Source organism: Panthera uncia (genome assembly GCF_023721935.1).
Source record: "Panthera uncia isolate 11264 chromosome A1 unlocalized genomic scaffold, Puncia_PCG_1.0 HiC_scaffold_17, whole genome shotgun sequence".
Lineage (NCBI taxonomy): Eukaryota > Metazoa > Chordata > Mammalia > Carnivora > Felidae > Panthera > Panthera uncia.
This window is the reverse complement of record NW_026057577.1, coordinates 38477050-38498280: the sequence shown is the minus strand read 5'-3', so window position 1 is coordinate 38498280 and position 21231 is coordinate 38477050. Positions and strand designations below refer to the sequence as shown.

At 39.9% G+C, this 21231-nt stretch overlaps 1 protein-coding gene and 1 long non-coding RNA gene across 4 annotated transcripts in view; one reads left to right on the top strand and one right to left on the bottom strand.

Moving 5' to 3' along the window:
* Positions 1 to 1460: 1460 nt before the first annotated feature.
* LOC125935611 (uncharacterized) lies at positions 1461 to 21167 on the bottom strand. Its single transcript, XR_007461718.1, has 3 exons — positions 20260 to 21167; positions 2250 to 2421; positions 1461 to 1726 (listed from the first exon to the last, which is right to left on the bottom strand). It is a non-coding gene; the product is annotated as an uncharacterized LOC125935611 (long non-coding RNA).
* PPP2R2B (protein phosphatase 2 regulatory subunit Bbeta) overlaps positions 20434 to 21231 on the top strand; it is a 316334-nt gene continuing 315536 nt past the window's right edge. For 2 of the 3 annotated variants that reach the window (XM_049649425.1, XM_049649427.1), the window contains exon 1: positions 20434 to 20519. In XM_049649425.1, the coding sequence (XP_049505382.1) occupies positions 20476 to 20519 (44 nt within the window). In that variant the 5' untranslated portion in view covers positions 20434 to 20475. The remainder of the gene's footprint in view (positions 20520 to 21231) is intronic. The other variant, XM_049649434.1, reaches the window with a different exon arrangement.

Genomic DNA, 21231 nt, shown 5'->3' with positions numbered 1-21231 from the left:
TGAAAAGAAAATAGGATTGTGAAACCCACTTTTCTCTCCCCATCTCTCTCTCTCTTTCTCTCTGATCCACAGCTTGAAAATACCTTTTCAGTCCCTTCTCTTCAATTAATGAAATAGTTTCCCACCCTACTCCCATCCTGCCTGGAGACACCATTGCCATGGTTACCTGGATACCTGTTCTCAAAGAATATATGTAGTAGCAATCAACAATTTAAACGTCTCAATGTGTTGCGCTTAGGAACAGTAATGAGACCATTATGAAACTACTTGTAGTGAAAATACCATTGATGTTACAGTCTGAAGATTAAAACTTTAATTTGTATTCATTTACTCATTTAAAGAGATAAGGATGAGGAGGCTGATCTCTGCAGCTAAATAGCAAGCCACTGACATGAAGTGCCATCCACCTGAGACAAGATATTGAGGCTGCCTCTTCTTGAATACAAGTTGATAAGACGGAGAGAATAGACAGAATCACCCAACAACCTAATGGAAAGTTAACAGGAAAAGGCCAGTGTGAAGATGGTATATTTGGAGAATAAATGTTCTTTAATAGTGAATCCATGTGAGGGTCCAGAAAAAGAGATACTCAGGGATGTTTTCTTTATTTTATCTGAAAATATTGTTTTGGTAAGCTTGATTCGAGACTTCTCATATGGGCCCATACCAGTTTTCTCTGGGGAGAAACATACTTCCCTCTGTGCTTTAGCTTTCTTGCCATCAAAAACTTTGCCTCTCTGAACCAGGGGACTTAACCTCATGTCTCTTATAAAGGCTTGGGGAGATGATTTGTAAGTAATCTGAACTAGTGAAAATTTAAGACTCACGTTTGCCAATATTGCAATTCAAAGAAAACATATTAGAATGGATTAAAGATTAACCCTGTAATTTCATTTATTCTCACAATCTCATAGGCTATTTTGAGTGGGAGAGAAGGGGGGTAGTTGTAGCAAGAATGCTGGAAAATTCAATTAACTATGGTATTGAGGCTGAAAGTACTGCTTATTGACTGTGCGCTCAACATTACATCCCTGGTTCCATTTTACAAATGCATTTTTCTGTGAATTAGTATAGGGACTTTTATTAAGTAAATCTGATCCCTTGGAAAGGGAACAGGAAACACACTGATTTTACATTCCAAAACCATATAACTTTTTAGAGTGAATTAAAAATCAAGACAAAGAAATGAAACTCCATTCTATCAAAATCTCTAGATTGCAGATTCACACCTTACATGCATGCGCGTGCACACACACACACACAATTCCGGATGAGTCAAAGTTTTAAAAACTAAAAAATCAAATTATGAAAGCACTAGATAAAAATTGTTTTATGTTTATTACCTAAGAATAAAGGAGAACCATGGTTTAGAATTTCATAAAGGGGAATATATCTTTAAATAATCATAAACTTAAAGTTTTACATCTATATATCTCATTAATAATTATTAGGAGAAGAAACTAGAACTCTCATGCATTGTTGGTAGAAGTAAATAACCCTTTACTGCATGGATAACTTGGTAATATGAATAAAAATGTATATTTTATTTCTCTTGAGATACCTTATCCATAGGCATTTTTTCCTAAAAAGATAGTTGTTTAAGTAGAATCAAAAAAAGAGGGGAGGGGACACCTGACTGGCTCAGTTGGAGGAGAGTACGACTCTTGTTCTCGCCGTTGTGAGTTCAGGTTGCACATTGGATGTAGAGGTTGATTAAAAATAGAATCTGAAAAAAAGGAAGAAAAGAAAAAGGGAGGAAAAAGGAAAGAAGAGGTATCACAGTATCATTGACTAATCAAGTAAGTGATCAGAACTTGACTTACTTCTGATAATAGAGAAACCATTTGGTTGGTATGAGAAATATTTGAAAAGATGTTCATCACATTTTTAACATGGTTATTTTTGGTGGTAGAAACATAGATTTTTAATTTCTTCTTAATATGTGTCTTAGTAATTTTACTATTTTTGTAAGAAGCATGCATCCATATATAAATCAGGGGCAACAATAGAGCTTTTATGGGTTGAATTATGTCTCCCTAAAAGATATGTTGAAATCCTAACCAGCAGTACCTCAAAATCTGACCTTATTTGGAAATAGGATGTAATCACTTTAAAATGATTTCATACTGAGTTAGAGTGTGGCCTCATCCGGTGTCACTGGTGTCCTTAGAAGGAAGAGGAGAACCATGTGACTATGGAGGCAGAGATCGGAGTGCTGTGTCTACAAGCTGAGGAATGGCAAGGCTTACTGGCAAACACCAGAAGTTAGAAGAAGCAAGGAAAAAATCCTTCCTTATAGGTTTCAGAGGGAGCATGGCCCTTCCAACACCTTGACTGTAAGCATGTAGCCTCCAGAACTATGAGATGATCGATTCCTGTTGTTTCAATTCACCCAGTTTGTGGTACTTTGCTCCAGGAGCCCTAGAAAACCAACACAAAAGTCATTTTAAGAGGACATATCATCTACGTTGCCACACGTGGAATAATCAACCCGTGTTAACAATTCTGCATCCAATATACTGACCTGGGAGTTAATTCATGGTACTTAGAAAAAGGCAGTAAATATGTCCTACTTCTTTGATGTTATACAGACGGCACAAATGCTGAAGTGGTCTGAATGCACCCCCAGGTAACAGAAGCATTATTTTCCCAGGCCCCAGAAGCTCCGTCTTCTGTGAGCCATCATAAATATTGTGAAACATCTTGGGATATATCTCATTGAAGCACCATTTTGAAGAATTACAGTCCTGTTTATCACAATTTGCATTTTTTCCTCAACCATATTAGATATGACTGTACCAATAAGCTGAGAGGAAAACTAGGTCCCAAGTGTTTTTGGCATCTTGTCAGTACTGAAGGTCAACTACATAGCGGTGAGCCAGAATGCATTGTGAACAGACATATGGCATTTGTTTGGGAGAAGAGAAGGTGGGAGGAGGAGGGTCCTGTTTTCCAGCTGCCTTCCAAAGTCAGCCTGGATTTCTGTTAAAATCTTAATGTATCTTCTTTAGCCTCATAATCATTTTCTTTCTAAGTGGTCTTTTATAATCTTGAGAACCAAGAAGACATGATTCGAGGAAACCTATGCCTTCTGACCGTGCTGCGTCTTTGGCAGAGTGAACTAGAGGATCTAATTGCATCAGGAGTGGGTGAATGTGCCAGTTCAGGACTAGAGTCTGAACACAAGGGGAGAGGAACCAAAGACAAGGCACACTTCTCTAGTAAAGCTACAACTTATGGAAAATATAGCAACAGGGCTTAAGTCACCTGTGTTCTTTTTAGACTAACTGCAGTTCAGTCAAATTATGCCTGTTTGGATGCTCTTATGATAGAGAATTCATTTGAGCACAGACACTTCTGTGTGCATAAACAGCATGTGTATGTGCCTAGGGTGATTTGGGAGATAACCAAAAGACCAAGGATTAGTCAAGAATTTGGGCGCTTTCAAATGACAAAAACCCAACTCCAAAAAGCTTATGCTAAAAACAAGGAAAGGGATTTTTTTTGGAAATTCAGGGGTGGGGTGGGGGAGAGCATCCTGTCTCTAAGGACTCATCATTAAATGGGTCTGTTCATCACTGTACTCCTTTTTAGCTCTGGTTCTCCTTGAGTGGTGGCCTTATTTTCCCTCCTGCTAATGGGTTTCTCCTATGTGGTCAAAGCAAGTAAGGTTTAGCTCCAGACATGTGTTCCTATGGCTCATAATCCAAGATGAAAAAGAAGAGACAAAGTTCCTCTTTTTCAGTGTCCATACATAAATTATTTCAGAGAAGTTATCTGATTGTTGGTTTTGGACTAGGTGCCCATCCCTGAGTCCCCACTTATGCTTACTAGGAGGATGGGGCACTCTGCTTTCCAGGCATAGATCTGCTGCTAGGAGAGCAAGGCGGTAGCACTGGCAACCCTATTAATGGAGGGTAGAGGGGCACCTGCATGACTCAGTTGGCTAAGTGTCCAACTCTTGACTTCAGCTCAGCTCATGATCTCGAGGTTCGTGACTTCGAGCCCCATATCAGGCTTTGCACTGACGGTGTGGAGCCTGCTTGGGATTCTCTTTCCCTCTCTCTCCACCCTTCCCCATCCTCAAAATAAATAAATAAACTAAATTTAAAAAGATAATCAAGGGGAGAAAGATTACGTTAAGGTAGAAAAGAAGTCAAGGTGCTGTTATTCAGAAGAAGAACGTAGTATAAGAAAGCCAAACAGGGGCACCTGGGTGGCTCAGTCAGTTAAGCGTCCAACTTCAGCTCAGGTCATGATCTCGTGGTTGGTGAGTTTGAGCCCCACATCAGGCTCTGTGCTGACTGCTCAGAGCCTGGAGCCTGCTTCAGATTCTGTGTCTCCCACTATCTCTGACCCTCCCCACTCCCTCCCTCTCTCAAAAATAAAGAAAAATTTAAAAAAAGAAAGACAAAGAGAAGATGAATGCTGGAATACCCAAACATTCCCCAAATACTATATCCCTCCCTGCTTTGACCTAGGCTTCCATGTCACTTGAAATCTTTGTCTTATTCTTTTAGGTTTTACAACTGTCCAATATTATACAAAAGAAAGATAGGGGCCCCTGGGTGGTTCAGTCAGTTAAGCGTCCCACTTTGGCTCAGGTCACAATCTCACTGCTCATTAGTTTGAGCCCGGCATCGTGCTCTCTGCTAACAGCTCAGAGCCTGGAGCCTGTTTCAGATTCTGTGTCTCCCTCTCTCTGCTCCTCCCCCACTCACTCTCTCTCTCTCTCAAAAATAAATAAACATTAAAAAAATTAAAAAATAAATAAATAAGTAAATACAAGAAAGATAGATAATAGATAACAAATGGATCAAAATGGCAAAGCTGACAAATGAAATGACAAGCCCAAGTCTATAAACAAGTAAATAAAAATTGATTGCACAATTAAAATTATTATATTACCTGAACTATATATTAAGGAAAAGTTAGATATATAATCCTTGAAAAGTATAAAGGACAGCTTATGTTTTAAAGCAAGCTATAAATTAAAGCTATACTAAAAACATATCAAAAGGTAACTCATGAGATTGGGGATAAAAAATACATGCAGAATGCATTCAGTCTACGGTCTTATCTGTTCAAGCAGGAGCTGTACGACTGGCTATTCAAAACCAATGTCTCCTGTGAACTTTGGGCAGACCAGTTTACTATGTAGACACAGTCAATTAGTATACTTTATCCCTAAAGGGGAATCTAAGCCACCAAGGCTTTACCTCTCAGGAAATGACTTCAGCCGTGAAGAATTATAAATGACTTGCAAAAAAAAAAAAAAAAAAAAAAAAAAAAAGAACCCGTGGATTTGTAGCAGGTGTGGTACTTAGAGACCGATCTGGTGGTTTTCCATGTTAGCCAGGATAAAAATTGAAGTCTAACCTTGACTTCTGATCATCACCCTCCCTCCCAGTTGTGGAACCTGGAACTTGTCTTGCCTGAACTCAGGATCTCATACTTTGCTCAGAGTAGGATGACATCAGAACTTTGGAGTTCCCCAGACCCTTGCATACTTGTGGTCTGCAGTATTTATTTTCTCATTTTAGGTATCAGCTTTTGGGGGAAACTCCAGGTGGTAAAGTTGCATTTCCAATTGGGAATCAAACAGCCTCTTCCATATCTTTTAAACAGGGTCTCAGTTGGAACCAGCCCAGCCAGGCTCATGTAGGAAACAGGAAAGATTCAGGAGCCTACTCCACAGAAAATGAAGTTTCTAAGTCAAGCTGGTTTTCTGTTATCCACATTCATATTATCTATGTAAAAGTCTATGTCTAACTAGTGTCTGGGTTTCCAATTTTTTAAAAATTAAAACACAGAGGAAAGAAAAAGATCAACTAACATCCCTTTATCCAGACAACCCCTGTTAACATTCTGATATATGCCGGTCCAGACTTTATTCATATGTAAATACGAGATGGAACTGTATTTTTCTTTCACAGCAGTAATTTTCTCTTGTAGCACATATTTTATCACCTGAGTTGTAAAACTTAATTTATTATAACATGTTTTTCCATTTAAATAAATATCTCTCTGTCATCATTTTAATCTATTATATAACTGTAATGTTATATATATCATATTACAATAATTATATATCACAATATATTATACATTATATACTATATTATACAATGGTATATATAACATTATATATGTTTAGTTATGATTTTAGGGTATTTCTTCTTCATGACTGTATGTAGTTCTGTGATGACACCCTTAAAAACTTTTATGTTTATTTCCTTAGGTTCAATTCCTAGAGGTACAATTGCTAAATTAAAGCAGTTCCAGGGGCACCTGGGTGGCTCAGTCGGTTAAGCGTCCGACTTCAGCTCAGGTCATGATCTCGCGGTCCGTGAGTTCAAGCCCCGCATGGGGCTCTGTGCTGACCGCTCAGAGCCTGGAGCCTGTTTCGGATTCTGTGTCTCCCTCTCTCTCTCACCCTCCCCCATTCATGCTCTGTCTCTCTCTGTCTCAAAAATAAATAAATTTTAAAAAAAAATTAAAAAAAAAATAAAGCAGTTCCAGAATCTTTAGTGTTTGGATGGTTAGACAAGTTGGCATCTAAAATGGCATAAGAGTCTTCATTTTCTCTCATGCTCAGAGTACCATTGATTTTTAGAATTTCTGACTATTTGGTGAGGGGATAGTCTCATCTCCATAGATCATCTCTTTAAAGACACACAGTTTTTCGTATTTTAACATATCTGAAAACAGATTGCATCTTGAAGTAGATAGTGACTCAACATTGCATTTCGGTTTAATTGGCCGTGTTTTCTTCTTTCCTAGTAGCACATGGAGTAGCAGTGTGCCCTCTGATCACTGGCATCTTCGATTGAGTGAAATACTGTATTCAGTCTAAGTAATTTTAAGTTTTGGCCCTGCTTTCCTCGCCACCCACCAAGCTTCTGGGACCAGTTGCCCCTGCTAACTACTTACAGTGTGCTCAAAGTATGTAAATTCAATTCAACTTTTATTCACGTTGCTGTGCATATGGCTCGGGGAATACAAAGACGAACATGACAGTGAAGAGAAAAACTTAATTAGGAAGGTCACTGCATAAAATATTGTAATGAATTTTACCTCGAAACCTTTGCGGAACGAGGCAGGATATAAATAAATAAAAACATTATCTATACAGAAGCCAAATAGACATTAATCTTAGATCATCTGTCGCACATGTTTCCTTTGTTGACACAGATAACCAAGCGCTCCTCTGAGCTTCCCACCTTTCCTTGAAGTCTTTCTCTTCTGGAAAGTATAAATGCTGCTCACTTAACTCCAAGGGTGTCTCCTTGCCTCCAGCTTTTTACCCAGCCACATACTCCTCAGCCCTCAAATCCCAGTTCAGAGACTACCTCCTTTGGGAAATGGCTCTGGCTCTGTGTCTCCTTTCCTCTCTCCTGCCTTCTATCAGTATTGCTTCCACAGTACGTAGTACACTCAAAACCACACATTGTGGTAATGCCAAAGGTATCTGGAGCATTCCCAACTGGATCCAGGGGGTAAGACTGCCCCAGCTCCTCCCAGCTCGGCCACGTGTTACCTATCTGTCCTTGGGTGAGTAACTCTTAAATCTCAGTTTTCTTATCTGCAAATTGAAGTGACCACTGCCTTGTTCAAAGGGTTGTTTTAGAGAATCCACTCTAATAAAACATATAAAGCACTTAGCACAGGTGCTGCCATTGGAAAACATTGGGGAAAAAAATGCTAACTTACTGGTTCTCTGTCTCCCCAGCAGACCAATGCCCTCCCAGAGAGTATAAAGTGTGTCCTCTATGTCTATGATCCTAGTTACCTGGTATGGAGCAGATTCTCAGTACAGATGTGTTAAAGAGCTCATACATAAAAACTAAGCCCCCAGCCTTAGGGGTTAAAAGAAATTAGGCAACAGACTTCTCTTTTTGGCTCGGGAGAGCTCTTCTGCTTTCTGCATGGTCTGAGTACAGAGAAAGGTTTTGTTAGTTTGTGGCTAGTGATATGAAAAGTAATCAAAAGGACTGCAAGGTCTCAATACACCGTTCTCTTTGTTAGTTTGTTTATTTACTTTTTTTGGGGAGAAGGGTAGAGAGAGAGAACCCCAGGCAGGTTCTGAGCTGTCAGCATAGAGCCCAATATTGGGCTAGAACTCACAAACTGTGAAATCATGACCTGAGCTGAAACCAAGAGTCAGACGCTTAACTGACTGAGCCACCCAGGAGCCCCTAAACCATTGTTTTTTTTTTTAACAAATAAAAAAAACACAGTCATAATAATTGTCTAGGGGGTGAGGTGTTTTTTTTTTTTGTTTGTTTGTTTTTTTTTTTTTTTGTCCTTGCTTACCAGGATTCTTAAGGCTGCTAACAAAAACATGGTTATCTCCTGTATTGGTAACCCTTGTGTATGGCTATTTATTTCATTTACTTCCTGTGTCCCCTCGGAGGGGGATGTGATAGTAATTTAAAGATCTTATTAAGCAACATGAATGATCAGGACAGTGTACCAGCAGATGGAAAGACTGGCTAAAATGATATTTTATCAAGTGACTCCACTGCTTATATTGGGAAATCTTTGCTGTCTTGGAACTAGAGATATGACCAACCGCCCATATGGAATATGTGACTGAGACACTTCAGGAAGTTATGCCACCCCACAATGTCAACACATCTAGCCTTGGTGATGCCTAAAATGATGGTGATAGAATTTATGTTCTCTGAGATATTGTTCCATGTGGAAATGCCATTTTATTTGACCATTGCAGAAGGAACAGCCATAGCTCCCATTAATTGAATACTCTGATCTGCCACGTAGAGTCATGTCCGGTTATCAATTTTTCAATCAGTCTTATGAAGTAGGTATATTTCCATTCCATTTCTAGGTAAGGAAAACAAGGCTTCCAAGTGAAGTGACTTGCCCAGGCAGTTGGGAAAGATCAGAACTGCGAATCAAACTCAGCAACATCTGACTCTAAGCCTGTGCAGACCTCAGAAGTCATGTCTCAAATCAGCATGGTTCTAAGATTTGCTCACTTCCCCAGCCATGTTTTCTACCAAACTTCACACCTAAGACACACCAAACTTCTTTTTAGTTCCTCCAATATACCAACTATCACAGTTTTTTTCTTCCTCTTTGCCATCCCCCTTTGCTCTCTGGCTTATCTTTTGGGCCTCAGCTAAAATGCCACTTCCTCAGAACATTTACTTCCTGTCAGCTCAACATCGTCCCCAGATGCTGTTGGACAGCCCCACCAAGTGCTCCCAGAGCTACCTGGCCATCCCTCATGTTGGCATGGCTCATTTGGCATAGCCGTGTCTGGTATAATTCCGTCCTTCATTGGACTGTAAGTAGCACAAGGGACTGGCTGTCAGTTGCTCTGGTTTTTCCTGTTGTATCTTCAGTGCCTGGTAACTGGTAGACGTTTAGTACAGAGTGGTGGAATGGATGAATAAATTCACGAATGAATCAACGGTCACTGGTAGAGTAGGAACACACTGCAGCAGGAGAGTGACAAAGTCCCATCTATTTTTCCACACCAAAGGCAAGTCCTTCCCTCCTCATAATTCTGTATCCAGGCTAGCCCTGCCTCCTTATGGACATTACCAATTAGCAGTCTGGTTCACAATAACACCACCTTTCACTTAAACATTTGTTGTTTCCTCTGATTTCTTTCTATTTCAACTTTGATGAAATAGGATCAAAGTTTCAAATATTTGGCTTTAAAATTTGAGCTACAGCTAAAACTAGAAAAGTTGTACATACATTCTTTGAGGCCATAGCCTCCCCCATTCACTTACCTACACACACACATACATGCACACACACACATACACACACACACACACACACACACACACTTTATTTTCCCTCGCTTGTTAAAGATTACCTCCTCTGGTTTCTCATAGGTTCTGTTTCTTGCAATAAGCCGTATGCTCATAGAGTACATGTGTTTCATTTTGCTTCTATCTGAATGCTTGGAAGTCTGCCTGAAGTGGAAATTTCAGAACAAAACAAAATGGTAATCAATAGCATCACAAGTGTGGTTGATAGCGGGTTTTTTTCCCTTTTGTTTTTCCTCAAAAAGTAGGCACCATAACCAAAATGTTTATGTGGCAGAGAATGAAAAAAAAAAGCAACCCTCTCGAATAATCATAAAAAGCCTTCTGATTTTTAGAAGAAATAATTAAGGTGAGGTTTGACCTGCTCACTAATCAGAGGATTGGGTTCCCAGAACACAGACTTTGTGCTATTCTACTTAACCAAAGAGCAACTTGGGCATTTATCCAACGTACTCCTCAAGGATCTAATATGTTAATTGAAAAAAAAAATCTTAGGAAATAACTTTACAAGCAAACAATTCATCCAATTGGAAACACATGGGATTATTTTCCTATCTCTTTTACTTGAAATCTCAGCTGCTGATTGAAAGGATTTTTTTTTAAATCAGAATTTTTCAAAGTACACACAGAATTAGTTACAATTCCAAGGTAGAATACAATTTGCTTTAATTAAAACAACATACACTCTAATTCCCACATGGACATTTTAGATTTTCGCGTGCTTAATGCTGTTACAGGTAAAGAAACATTGTTTTCTGAGCTGTCCTTCCAGATTCTCAAGGCCTCCCTCTTACCTCCACAGCTGTAATATCTCTGATGGATATAGCTTTCTCTACCAGCCCTCCTTCTCAAGGTTCTCTTGAGACGCTTCCACATTCAGTATTTCTTGACATGCACTAGGCGGTTAGCTTCCATTTTCTCACTGCTCTGTGACCTTGCTTATCCTAATCACAAATGTGATGTGCATAAAGAAGCTCTCAGCAGGGAGAAAGGGCTTAGCCACCTGGACCACTGGACCTTCAGTCTCTTCACAGCATCTGTTGTCCAAAGATTGGATATCTTAGGTAATTTGATTGATCCCTTAACAGCAAGACAGAAAACTGAGGGGCCGGCTGATAACCTGATAACCTCTAGAACACAAAAGGATTTGAATTGGAGAATCTTGATTCCCTGGGGTCTAGACAATTGAGTCCAAACTGAACATACTAAGGAAGGACCAAAGAGTTTGGAACTCTCCCGATGCCTAGGGAGGGCCGTTGGGAAATAAACCACATTGTTGCTAATGACCAGACCTGGAGAGTGGCTGGAGGTTGGGGGAGAGAATTTGGATTAATCCTTTCCCACCTACACTACAGAGACAAAACTCACACAGAGATAGGCACACTCAAGTACAAGCAGAGCCCACTGTGCCTTCACACAGTTGTCTTCTAGTCTCCATTGAAGATTTGAGGACATAACTTCTTTATTAGTCATTAAGATAATTAACACAAGTTTCACATTTAGAGTCAACTCTCGATTATTCGTGAAAGAGCAAGCCAAGGTGGGACTAATGAAAACCTATAGAGAATTCTTGAGCCTCACAATTTCAGTCCTTTGTACCACCCACCTAGGCCTTTCCCATGCCTGCTAGTGAGGAGGTAAACATGGCCTGAGTGTCCTCCCCTTAACTCTTGCTTACCTTCTGCCAGAGTTGCTAAGAACCATGAAATGTCTCAGAAGCCAAGAATTTGATAAAAAAAGGAAGATGGCATCTAAGTAAATCCCTATAGGCAAACAATCCCTAAATGTTTGAATTGGTGCCATAGCATACCCTTGACTGGGCTTAGATTCATCAAGAAAATGCTTCCCATTTAGAAAACAGATTATTGAGAGTGGGTACTGTTTCTGGACATTTCCAAGGATGTCGTGAGGAGCAGGCATTCTTGTTAAGAAACTGTTTGAAGTTGCAGGGAGGTCAACCATCCTCTTACCTCCCTTTCCCATTGTGCAGCAGAATAATAATAAACAGGTTGGTTCTGCATTCAGCAACATTAAGATAGTGAACAAAAGCATGCACGCATAAAACAATTTCATCACATTGTCACTTGCCAAGGTATTATTGCGAAAGGATCTGGTTTGAGTTACAGAGATAACACTTTCCCCTTTCAACTATAGTTATTGAGAAGAACACTAAAAAAATTTTTTTGGCAAAAGGGGACACAATTTTCAGGCTAGTTTGCAAGGTCAAATGAACAACAATGAAAATTTATATTCACTCAGCATGTGGGGAGTTTTATGTCTGGAAAAGGACTTAATTATGGTAGGGTAAATAATTGAGTTTTTACAAGTTAAAGTAATAGCATGCAGTATTGGCCGAGCATTTTTCTGGATGTTTAGTTATACCCAAGAGATTTGTCTCTGCCCTCCAAAAGGAGGGAGGTGGAGAAAGAGTACAGAAAAGAGAATTTTTAGACTAACATGTCAACTGAGGGAAATGAAGGTAGGCTTCAGCAAGAATGAGAGCATTTGGGGGCGGGGGGAAGCACAATACCATTAAGAGCCAAGTATGGATCTTTTCTTTGAGTTTTTAACTCATGTCTCTTTATCCTCCGAGTTGGTCAGTCACATCCACCTTAACCTCACTGCCCTTTGTGTGTGTGTTGGGGGTAGGGTACTGGAGAGCAGAGATCACTGCCCCAACCCAGAAAACCTATTCAAAACAGGCTGGTCACTTCCCCCTGAATCCCAGGACTCAAATAATTGCAACTTCCTTCTTCTCCAGACCCCTGGATCATTGCTAGAATCCCTGTAAAACCACATTCCTCTCTCTCTTCAAAAATGAAATTATAAATTGAGAGCTCATCCTCTAAATAAAGGCCCACAGGGGTTGGTGTTATTTAAAGCAGTAGAGATGCTATTTCTCTCCTATATTCCTCACAACCAGCCACATGGACTTTTCTTCTAATCCTGATCAAGCCAAGCTTGCTTCTACTGTCACACCTGTGCTTTTGATGTTCCCCTGCTGTGATGCTCTTTTTTTTCAGAAAGATCTTTGCTTGGCTGGTTCCTCACTGGTCTGCTCTCATTACAAGTGCCCCCTCCTCTGAAAAGTGTTTCTGGACTAATCAATCAGAAGCCCACCTCCTTTCCCCTCTATCACCTAAGACTGATTTGTTTCCTTCATACCACCGTTACTATCAGAAAATGTTCGCTTATTAGTTCACAAGTTTCTAGTTGGTCTCCTGCTTATATAGAACATCAGCTCTGTGAAGGGGGTCCAATTTCTACTTCTGCATCTCTGACATCTAGAATAACATGTGGACGATCATAGGCATTCAAATAATTATTTAATTAAAAAATTGTGGGGGTGCTTCTTATGTACTAGACACTATTTACATATATTATTTTATTGAATCCTCACCTCAAACTATGATATAGCTCCCATCTTGATTTTACAGATAAAAGAGCTAAGGCTTAGAGACATGAAATAACTGTTAAGAGTCAAGATATAAACCCAAGTGGTACATTTCCAGAGCTCATGCTCACAACTGTGACTCATTTTTTCTTATACATTGTATATAAACCAGTTTCCAGTTCCACATATAAGGAGCTTAGACACTGCCATTCCATCCCAACAATAGGTGAAAAGCTGAATGTACTGAAAAGTACACAACTCTTCTTGGATTTGTAGAAGAAGGGAGGGTGCAGGAGAAATGGCTGCCCCCCCAGGATTGGAGACACAGGTGAATGTAGGGAGTGTTGGCTTACTGGAGCAGAGACTCACAAGGGGAAGCAGTTTGAGGAACCAGTGTCAGGGTAGGAGAACCTGAACTATAATTGACAAGTGCCTGGAGGCTCAGTGTGGACATCTCTGAGAGTTAAAAAGTCCAAGGGTACCCAGTCATGGAGGGGCGGGGGTACAATTTATGAAAGTTGCCTCCAAGAGGTCAACTAGGTTCTCACAGTAAATATCAGACAAAAATCCCCTTGTTCTTCCAGCAAGAGAGGGGAATAGAACCATTTTGAAATATGCCAGAGCATTCTTCTCAGCAAGACCTGCCTGGTTAAGAAGTTAACCAAACTGCAATGCACTGGAGTTTTATCAGAACTTAACTGACCTGGGGACAGGGAAATACCCACTTTTAGTCAGCTCTACCCTTCCATGTGAAAGGTGGGAAATAGTCAACTCTAGCCCACTCTAGCTATCCTGTCCCACCTAGGAGACAAGAAAAAAACTGAGAAGCACTTGTGAAGCTCACGGGCCAGAGGCATAGGCTCACTAATAGATGAATACCTAATCATAGGACTGCTGAACACATCCCTTCCCCTAACGTATTTTCATCTCATTACTAAAGAACCTGTTTTTAGCAGTTCCTTTTACCCAGTTCATCATGCCCAGCTACCAAGAAAAAATTATAAGACATACTAAATTTAAACAAACAAGCAAACAAACAAAAAACCCCACAATTTAAAGAGACTGAATAAGTATCAGAACCAGATATGGGAAGAATGTTGCAATTAACAGATTATCAGACTGGGAATTTAAAACAATGATCATTAATATAGTTGGCGCTCCCATGGATAAGGTAGACTGCATGCATGAACAGATGGATGGCAGAAGCAGAGAGATGGAAATGCTAAGAGAGAACCAAAAAGAAATGCTAGAAAAAGAAAAAAGAAATGCTAGACGGAAAAAAAAACACCATGACATAAACAAAGAATGCCTTTGATGGGCTCATTAGTAGACTGGACATGGCCGAGGAAAGATCTCTGAACTAAAGGATATAGCAGTAGAATCCTTGGAAACTGGGAAGCAAAGAAAACAAGACTGAAAAGGAAAAAAAATTGAACAGAATATCCCAGATGACTACAAAAGATGTAACATACACGTAATGGGAATACTGGAAAAAAGAAGAAAGAGAATGGAACAGAAGAAATATTTGAAACAATAATGATTGAGAAATTTCCCAAATTAATGTTAGACTCCAAACCACAGATCTAAGAAGCCTGGAGAATAACAAGCAGGATAAGTGTCTCCCCACCCCCACCCCAGACCCCTTCACCTAAGCATATACTTTTCAATCTACAGGAAATCAAAGATTAAAAAAATAGTAATTCTGAAAAAAGCCAGAGAAAAATAAAGTTGAGTCAATTTCTTGCCTTAAGGACTTCTCAGAACCTTTAATATGCTAATGTACCCCAGGACTTGTCAAGATAAGGATATAATATCCCATTCAATTTTTCTTTTAACCACTGACTCTTCTTTTTCATGAAGATTTTCTTGACATTTCTTTGAACTCTGCTACCCCTGAAGTTTCTTTGGAAATTGTTCTCACATTCAGTTTGTGTCTTCAAAAACACCTACTTAGATATCAGAACCATAGATCCGCCACTGATTCAAATATTCATTCAACAACTGTTTTTTGAATGCCTATTATGCACCACTCACTTTTCTAGGAACTATGAGATGCCAGTGGAAAAGATAAAAATCCATGCCCTTTTTGAGTTACAACATTCTAGAGAGGGGGAAGATAAATAATAAGGACAATAAATAAGTAAATTCTATCATACCATGGAAGGTGATATTCTCTGGGGGAGAAAGGAGAATATTGAAAATGATGAGATGGGGGTGGGGGTTAAAGAAGAGCCAGAAGGAATTGCAGTGAGGGAGAGGCAGATGGAAAGGATAGGTGTACAACTTGAAATAGGGTGGTCAAGGTGGGCTTTATTGAAAAGGTGGCATTTGAGCAACACCTTGAAGAAAGAGAATTAGCCATATGGATATCTGAGGAAAGAGTATTTCAGGAAGAGGAATCTGTTAATGGAAGGTATCTAGAAACCTGGCTTCATGTTTTCAAGAAGCATCAGACCAGCATGCCTGGAAAGGAATAAGAGGCCATATAGAAAAAGATGAGATTGGTAGATTAAGGGGGTTGCAGGACAGACCACGTAAGGTGAGTCATTGAAAAGGTGAAAGTATTATGCTGAGTGAAATAAGTCAGTCAGAGAAGGACAGATATCCTATGTTTTCACTCATATGTGTAACTTGAGAAACTTAATGGAGGACCATGGGGAAGGGAAGGGAGAAAAAGTAGTTACTAACAGAGAGGGAGGCAAACACAAGAGACTCTTAAATACAGAGAACAAACTGAGGGTGGATGGAGGGGGTGGGGGGGAGGGGAAAATGGGTGATGGACATTGAGGAGGGCACTGGTTGGGATGAGCACTGGGTGTTGTATGGAAGCCAATTTGACAATATTATATTCATTTTTAAAAAACCAACAACAACAAAAGAAAAGAGCCTTTGGCTTTTATCCTAAGTGAGATGGGAGGTAACTGCAACGTTTTGAGCAGAGGAGTGGCACAATTAGCCTTACTTTTAAAGAGGATCCTTCTGGCCATTATGTTAAGCATAGAATAGCAGGGATCAAGGAACGCTCTGAGTATAGAATATAAAGAAACAAAGTTAGAAGTAGTGAAATCAGTTGTAATAATACCATGAGAGATGTTGTGGCTTACACCAGAATGGAGGCAGTGACGGTGGTAAGAAGGCATAGGGTTCTGATTTATTTTCAAGGTAGCCAACAGGATTTCCTCACAGTATGAGAGAGAATGAGAAGAATTGAGGATGACCCTAAGTTTTTTGGTCTGAGCATGTGAGAGAATGAATTTAACATCAGTCAAGATGGAGAAAGCCTACAGGGGTGGAAGAGGTTCCAAGTGGGAAATCAGGGGTTCACTTTTTGGCATGGTCACTTGGAGATGTCCTTAAGACTTCCCAGTGGAGATGATATAGAGGGAGTTGGAGTCTGGGTGAGAGATCTAGTCTAAATATAGATTTGAGAGAGGCCAGTAAATGGACAGGGTTTTAAATCATGAGAATGGAGGGGCGCCTGGGTGGCTCAGGCAGTCCAGCGTCTGACTTCGACCCAGGTCATGATCTCGCAGTTTGTGAGTTCGAGCCCCGCCTCGGGCTCTGTGCTGACAGCTCCGATCCTGGAGCCTGCTTCAGATTCTGTGTCTCCTCTTCTCTCTGCCCCTTCCCTGCTCATGCCCTGTCTCTCTCTGTCTCTCAATAATAAATAAATGTTTAAAAAAAATTTTTTTAAATCATGAGAATGGAGGAATCAGCATGGCAGTACTACGGAGATCCAGTAGAAAAACTGAAACAGAACTGAGCCTGAAACCCAAATAAAAAAGGACATGTTTCTCAGGAAACCAAACCCAAAGCCTTGACTGGTGAGTAGAAGCAGAGCAGACAATAGGAAGAAAAATGAACTTCAGCTTTGGGAACTTGAAGAAGGTATGTCTAAGAGGTCTTGTCTCCCACATAATGGCTGCCTTGAACTCTGTCTGAGGAAGATTCTGGGACCGTGTCTGGGTGGGGAAGAAATTAGTAATTAGTGTTATCTGTTACAGTTGTGAAGTACTGAGTGATGGCAGACAGGGCAGCATCAGATTTTTACCATTCTTTGCTGCGAGGAAAGGCCACGTGACTAAGAATAAGCAGCACCTGACATTTGGAGAGTTCACTGAACACTTTCAACTTATTGCAAGTCAACTGGCTTGGTTTATAGCAATATCAGTGTAGAACTTGTTGCTGAAATTATCTTACTTATATAAGAATAATTCTACTGCTCTTGATCCATTAGCATATGTTGGACTTAAGTGTGTGAAAGGTGATCTATGAAAAAAAGAAGAGAGTAAAAGAAGTTCTGTCCTAAGCAGGATGGTCTACATAATTTGTGGACTCAGGGCCTGAATTGGGAAAGTCAAAACCCCAGGCAGAGTGGAACATGGAAAACAGCAGCCTCTCTGCCAGTGTTGAGGAGACTCACCCAGTTTAGACAGGTGGGCAACGCAAACACTCAACAAAGCTGTCAGTAGAAATGATCATCCTTTAGGTGGACGGGTGGGAAGAATCACATTTGTGGTCAAAGACAGCATATCCCTGGCTGAGACTGTTTATGTATATAGTGGAAACTGAAGAGAGCCCAACCCCTTCACATGCTTCTGGTTAATCCTGAGTCTGAGTGTGTGAGCATAAGAGACTCAAAAGGGCCCAGAAGAAATTAAAACCCAGGAGGCTTAAAGACAGCCTGGATTTTAAATGTGTTCCCCTACCCACAAACATATCCAACAGCAATGAATGGGAGCTTTACTGGTTCAAGGTGTTAGAGCACAGTTGATGTGCAATCATTAGTTGACCACCAAGCTGCCCAGACTCAGGAGTAACACCTAGCAAGCCAGGTTTAAAAATGAAGGATATATATTTAAAATCACAACAATTTATCAGAAACACCAGTGACTCGGGACACAAATATAGCGCAGGCAAGTTATTAAACAAAGCAGTAGCAACAACAACCTCCAAGGGAAAAAAAAATACCAGCATCAAAGTAGCTGTAATATATTAACTAGAATGTCCCATTTTTTAAGAAAAAAAATTAAGAGACTTGCCAAGAAACAAAGTGTGACCCACACTCAGGTAAAAGAAGCAATGAATAGAAATCATCTCTTCTGAATGGAAGCACTGAATAGAAATCTTCTGTTATCACCTATTAGCAGACAAAGGAAGGCAACTACTACAAATATGTTCAAAGAACTAAAGGACACTTATTTAAAGAATTAAAGGAAACTAACAATAGATCAACAAATAGAGATTCTTAATCAGGATATAAGATTATTAAAAGTACCAAGTAGAAATTCTATACCTGAGAAGAATAATAGCTGTAAAAAAGAAAGAAAATTTCACTAAAGGGGCTCATCAGTAGGTTTGAGCATGCAGAAGAAAGAATCCATGAACTATAAATTGGTAGAAATTATCTAATCTTAAGGATAAAGACAAAAACGAACAGAGCCTCTGAAAACTAGTGGGATAAGATCGAGCATAGCAACGTCCATGTAATGGGAGTCCCACACGGAGAGAAAAGAAAGGACGGAAACATTATCTGAAAAAATAATAGCCCCAAACTTCCTAAATTTGATTTTTAAAAGGCATTAATCTATATATCCAGAAAGTTCAAAGAAACCGAAGTAGGATAAATATAAATAGATCCACACCTTGACACATTGTAGTCAAACTGTGAAAAGCATAAACCAGAGAGAAAATCTTGGAAAAAGCAGCAAGAAAAAACAACTCATCATCTATAGGCAAACATCGATCCAATGACCAGCTGGCTTCTCATCTAAAACCATGGAGGCCAGCAGGCAGGAGAAGGACATATTCAGAATGCAGAAAGAAAAGTAGCTGTCAAACAAGAATTCGGTATCTACCAATACTATTCCTCAAAAATGAAGGCAAAATAAAGGCCTCCCCAGATAAACAAATATTGGGCAAATCTGTTGCTACCAGATCTGTCTTATGAAATATACTGAAGGAAAGAAGTCCTCTGGAAAAGACACCAAAAAGCCACACAAATCCACAGGAAGAAATGCAGAACACTGCAAATAATAAATATGTAGGTTAGTATAAAAGATTACATTAATAAACCTTTTTTCATCTTTCCCCAACTTCCTTAAAAGACATAAGAATGTATGAAATAATATTAACACTGTAGTGTTACATTTATAATCTGTAGACTGATTATACATGACAGTAATAGCACAAAGGCAAGAGACAATGGTATTATATTAGAGCAAAGTTCCTAAATTTTCAAATTAATATTCATCTGAGGAAGTCTGTGTTAAGTTAAAATGCATGTTGAAATCCCTAGGGTGGCCACAAAGAAAATAATTCACAAAAAATATATACAGTAAATCCACAGAAGAATTGCAATGTCACACTAAAATATTTGTTCCATGCAAAGAAGGTGGTCAAAGAGGAACAGATAGTCAAAAAGGACAAGAGACATCTAGGAAATCTAAGGCAGGTCTTTGGTAAAACTTCTCTTTTTGCTGTCATGTGATTTTGGTGAAGAGGGATCTAGAACAAACAGGGCGGCCTACTTAATTTGTGGACCCTGAAATGCAGGGTCCTTGTTCAAAAGCTATTAGGAGTTTCACGATGGTGGCAGCAGACTTTGGAAAAAAAGAAACAAGGGGTCCTTCTAGCCCAGGGCTCTGTGACTGCAGAAGTTACTTACTCATGAAACTGTCCCTCATGACAGGTAAGAAGCTACCGTATCCCAGGTTCCCGCTCTTTCAATAAGTCTCCTCTGGGAACATAATACCTTCTATTCTCTCCCTGTTGTCTTTTCCTTTCCCATACTTGAATCCTGAGTCTCCAGCATTTGGGAAGAACTCAACCCTTCGCAATTAAAAGTCCACGAGATAGGATCCAAGCTCTTGTATCCACGTGAGCAGCTCTGACTACACTTTGCTACAGATTTTTTTTGTTTTTGCATTAAAACCTGTAATTCCCTGATTTGTGCTGACTCTGTGGTTTTCAAGGGCAGTTGGCATTTTCAACAAAGGCAGCAAGTCAGTCTCAAAGAAGAACATCATTCTAAGTAGCTGATATTCATTAACTCACCTGACAATGTGTAGTAAATAGGAAAGCCATGAAGGGTCTGTGTGGGATCATGCTGGTGCTAGCTGATGGACTTGTTAGGGTAGCCGTTACCTCGTGGTTCAGCTGTGCAATGATCTCATCGTGTCTTCATAATTAGGCTTTATGACTACCGCACACATAATTGACTGGGATGCAGTTCACTAACGTAGGACACAGGGAAGAGCACTCTGTGAGATCATGGCCCTTAATCAGGCCAGCCAGCTCTACTCAGGCTCTGACAGGTAAATTTTGCCTGCTTACACTTTATGATAAGCAATGGTCCCCTTTGGTCCTTCAGATCCTTGTCATACTTGCTGTTCTGAAAAAATAATAAGTGAATGTGATGATGAACATGGAACCAAGTTGTCACCCACGAATATTATGAATCTTTTGGTTTCAAGTCAGAGAAAATCTAGGTCAAAACTGGCTTAATTCAAAAAGGGAACTTAGACTCTCGAGTAGCTGAAAAATAAAGAAATAGTCCAAGCTTTGAAACAAGGCTTAAGTGGCTCCGTTGTATCATCAAAAACATTTTATCTTCCTTTTTCTCCTTGGTCTTCTTGGTATCTTGTTTAACCCTAAGGTTGGGTTTCTTCAGAGTTCCAGAATGACTTCTCGCACATTGATCTTTCTTATTCTGTGTAAATGTCCAGCAAGGAGAGAGAATCGCTTTCCTTAAAGTTCGCTGAGCTAGAAAGCATTCTCCCCAGAAGCCCCCAGCAGACATTTCCTCCTTTATCATTCACCTGAACCACATCTTCTGACTTGAGTTAATTACAGTGAAAAGGCCAATGGGATGTGCTGCTTGGCTTAAAGCAATCAGGGTTCTCTAGAGCTGAGTGGGCTGCAAGTTAGAAGCAGTTACCAGATAGAGAGAGAACACTGTGTGCTCAGAGGGTGAAGGCATCAAAAGGCCACTATTCCCACCAATGGTAAACATTGACTATTGTGAAG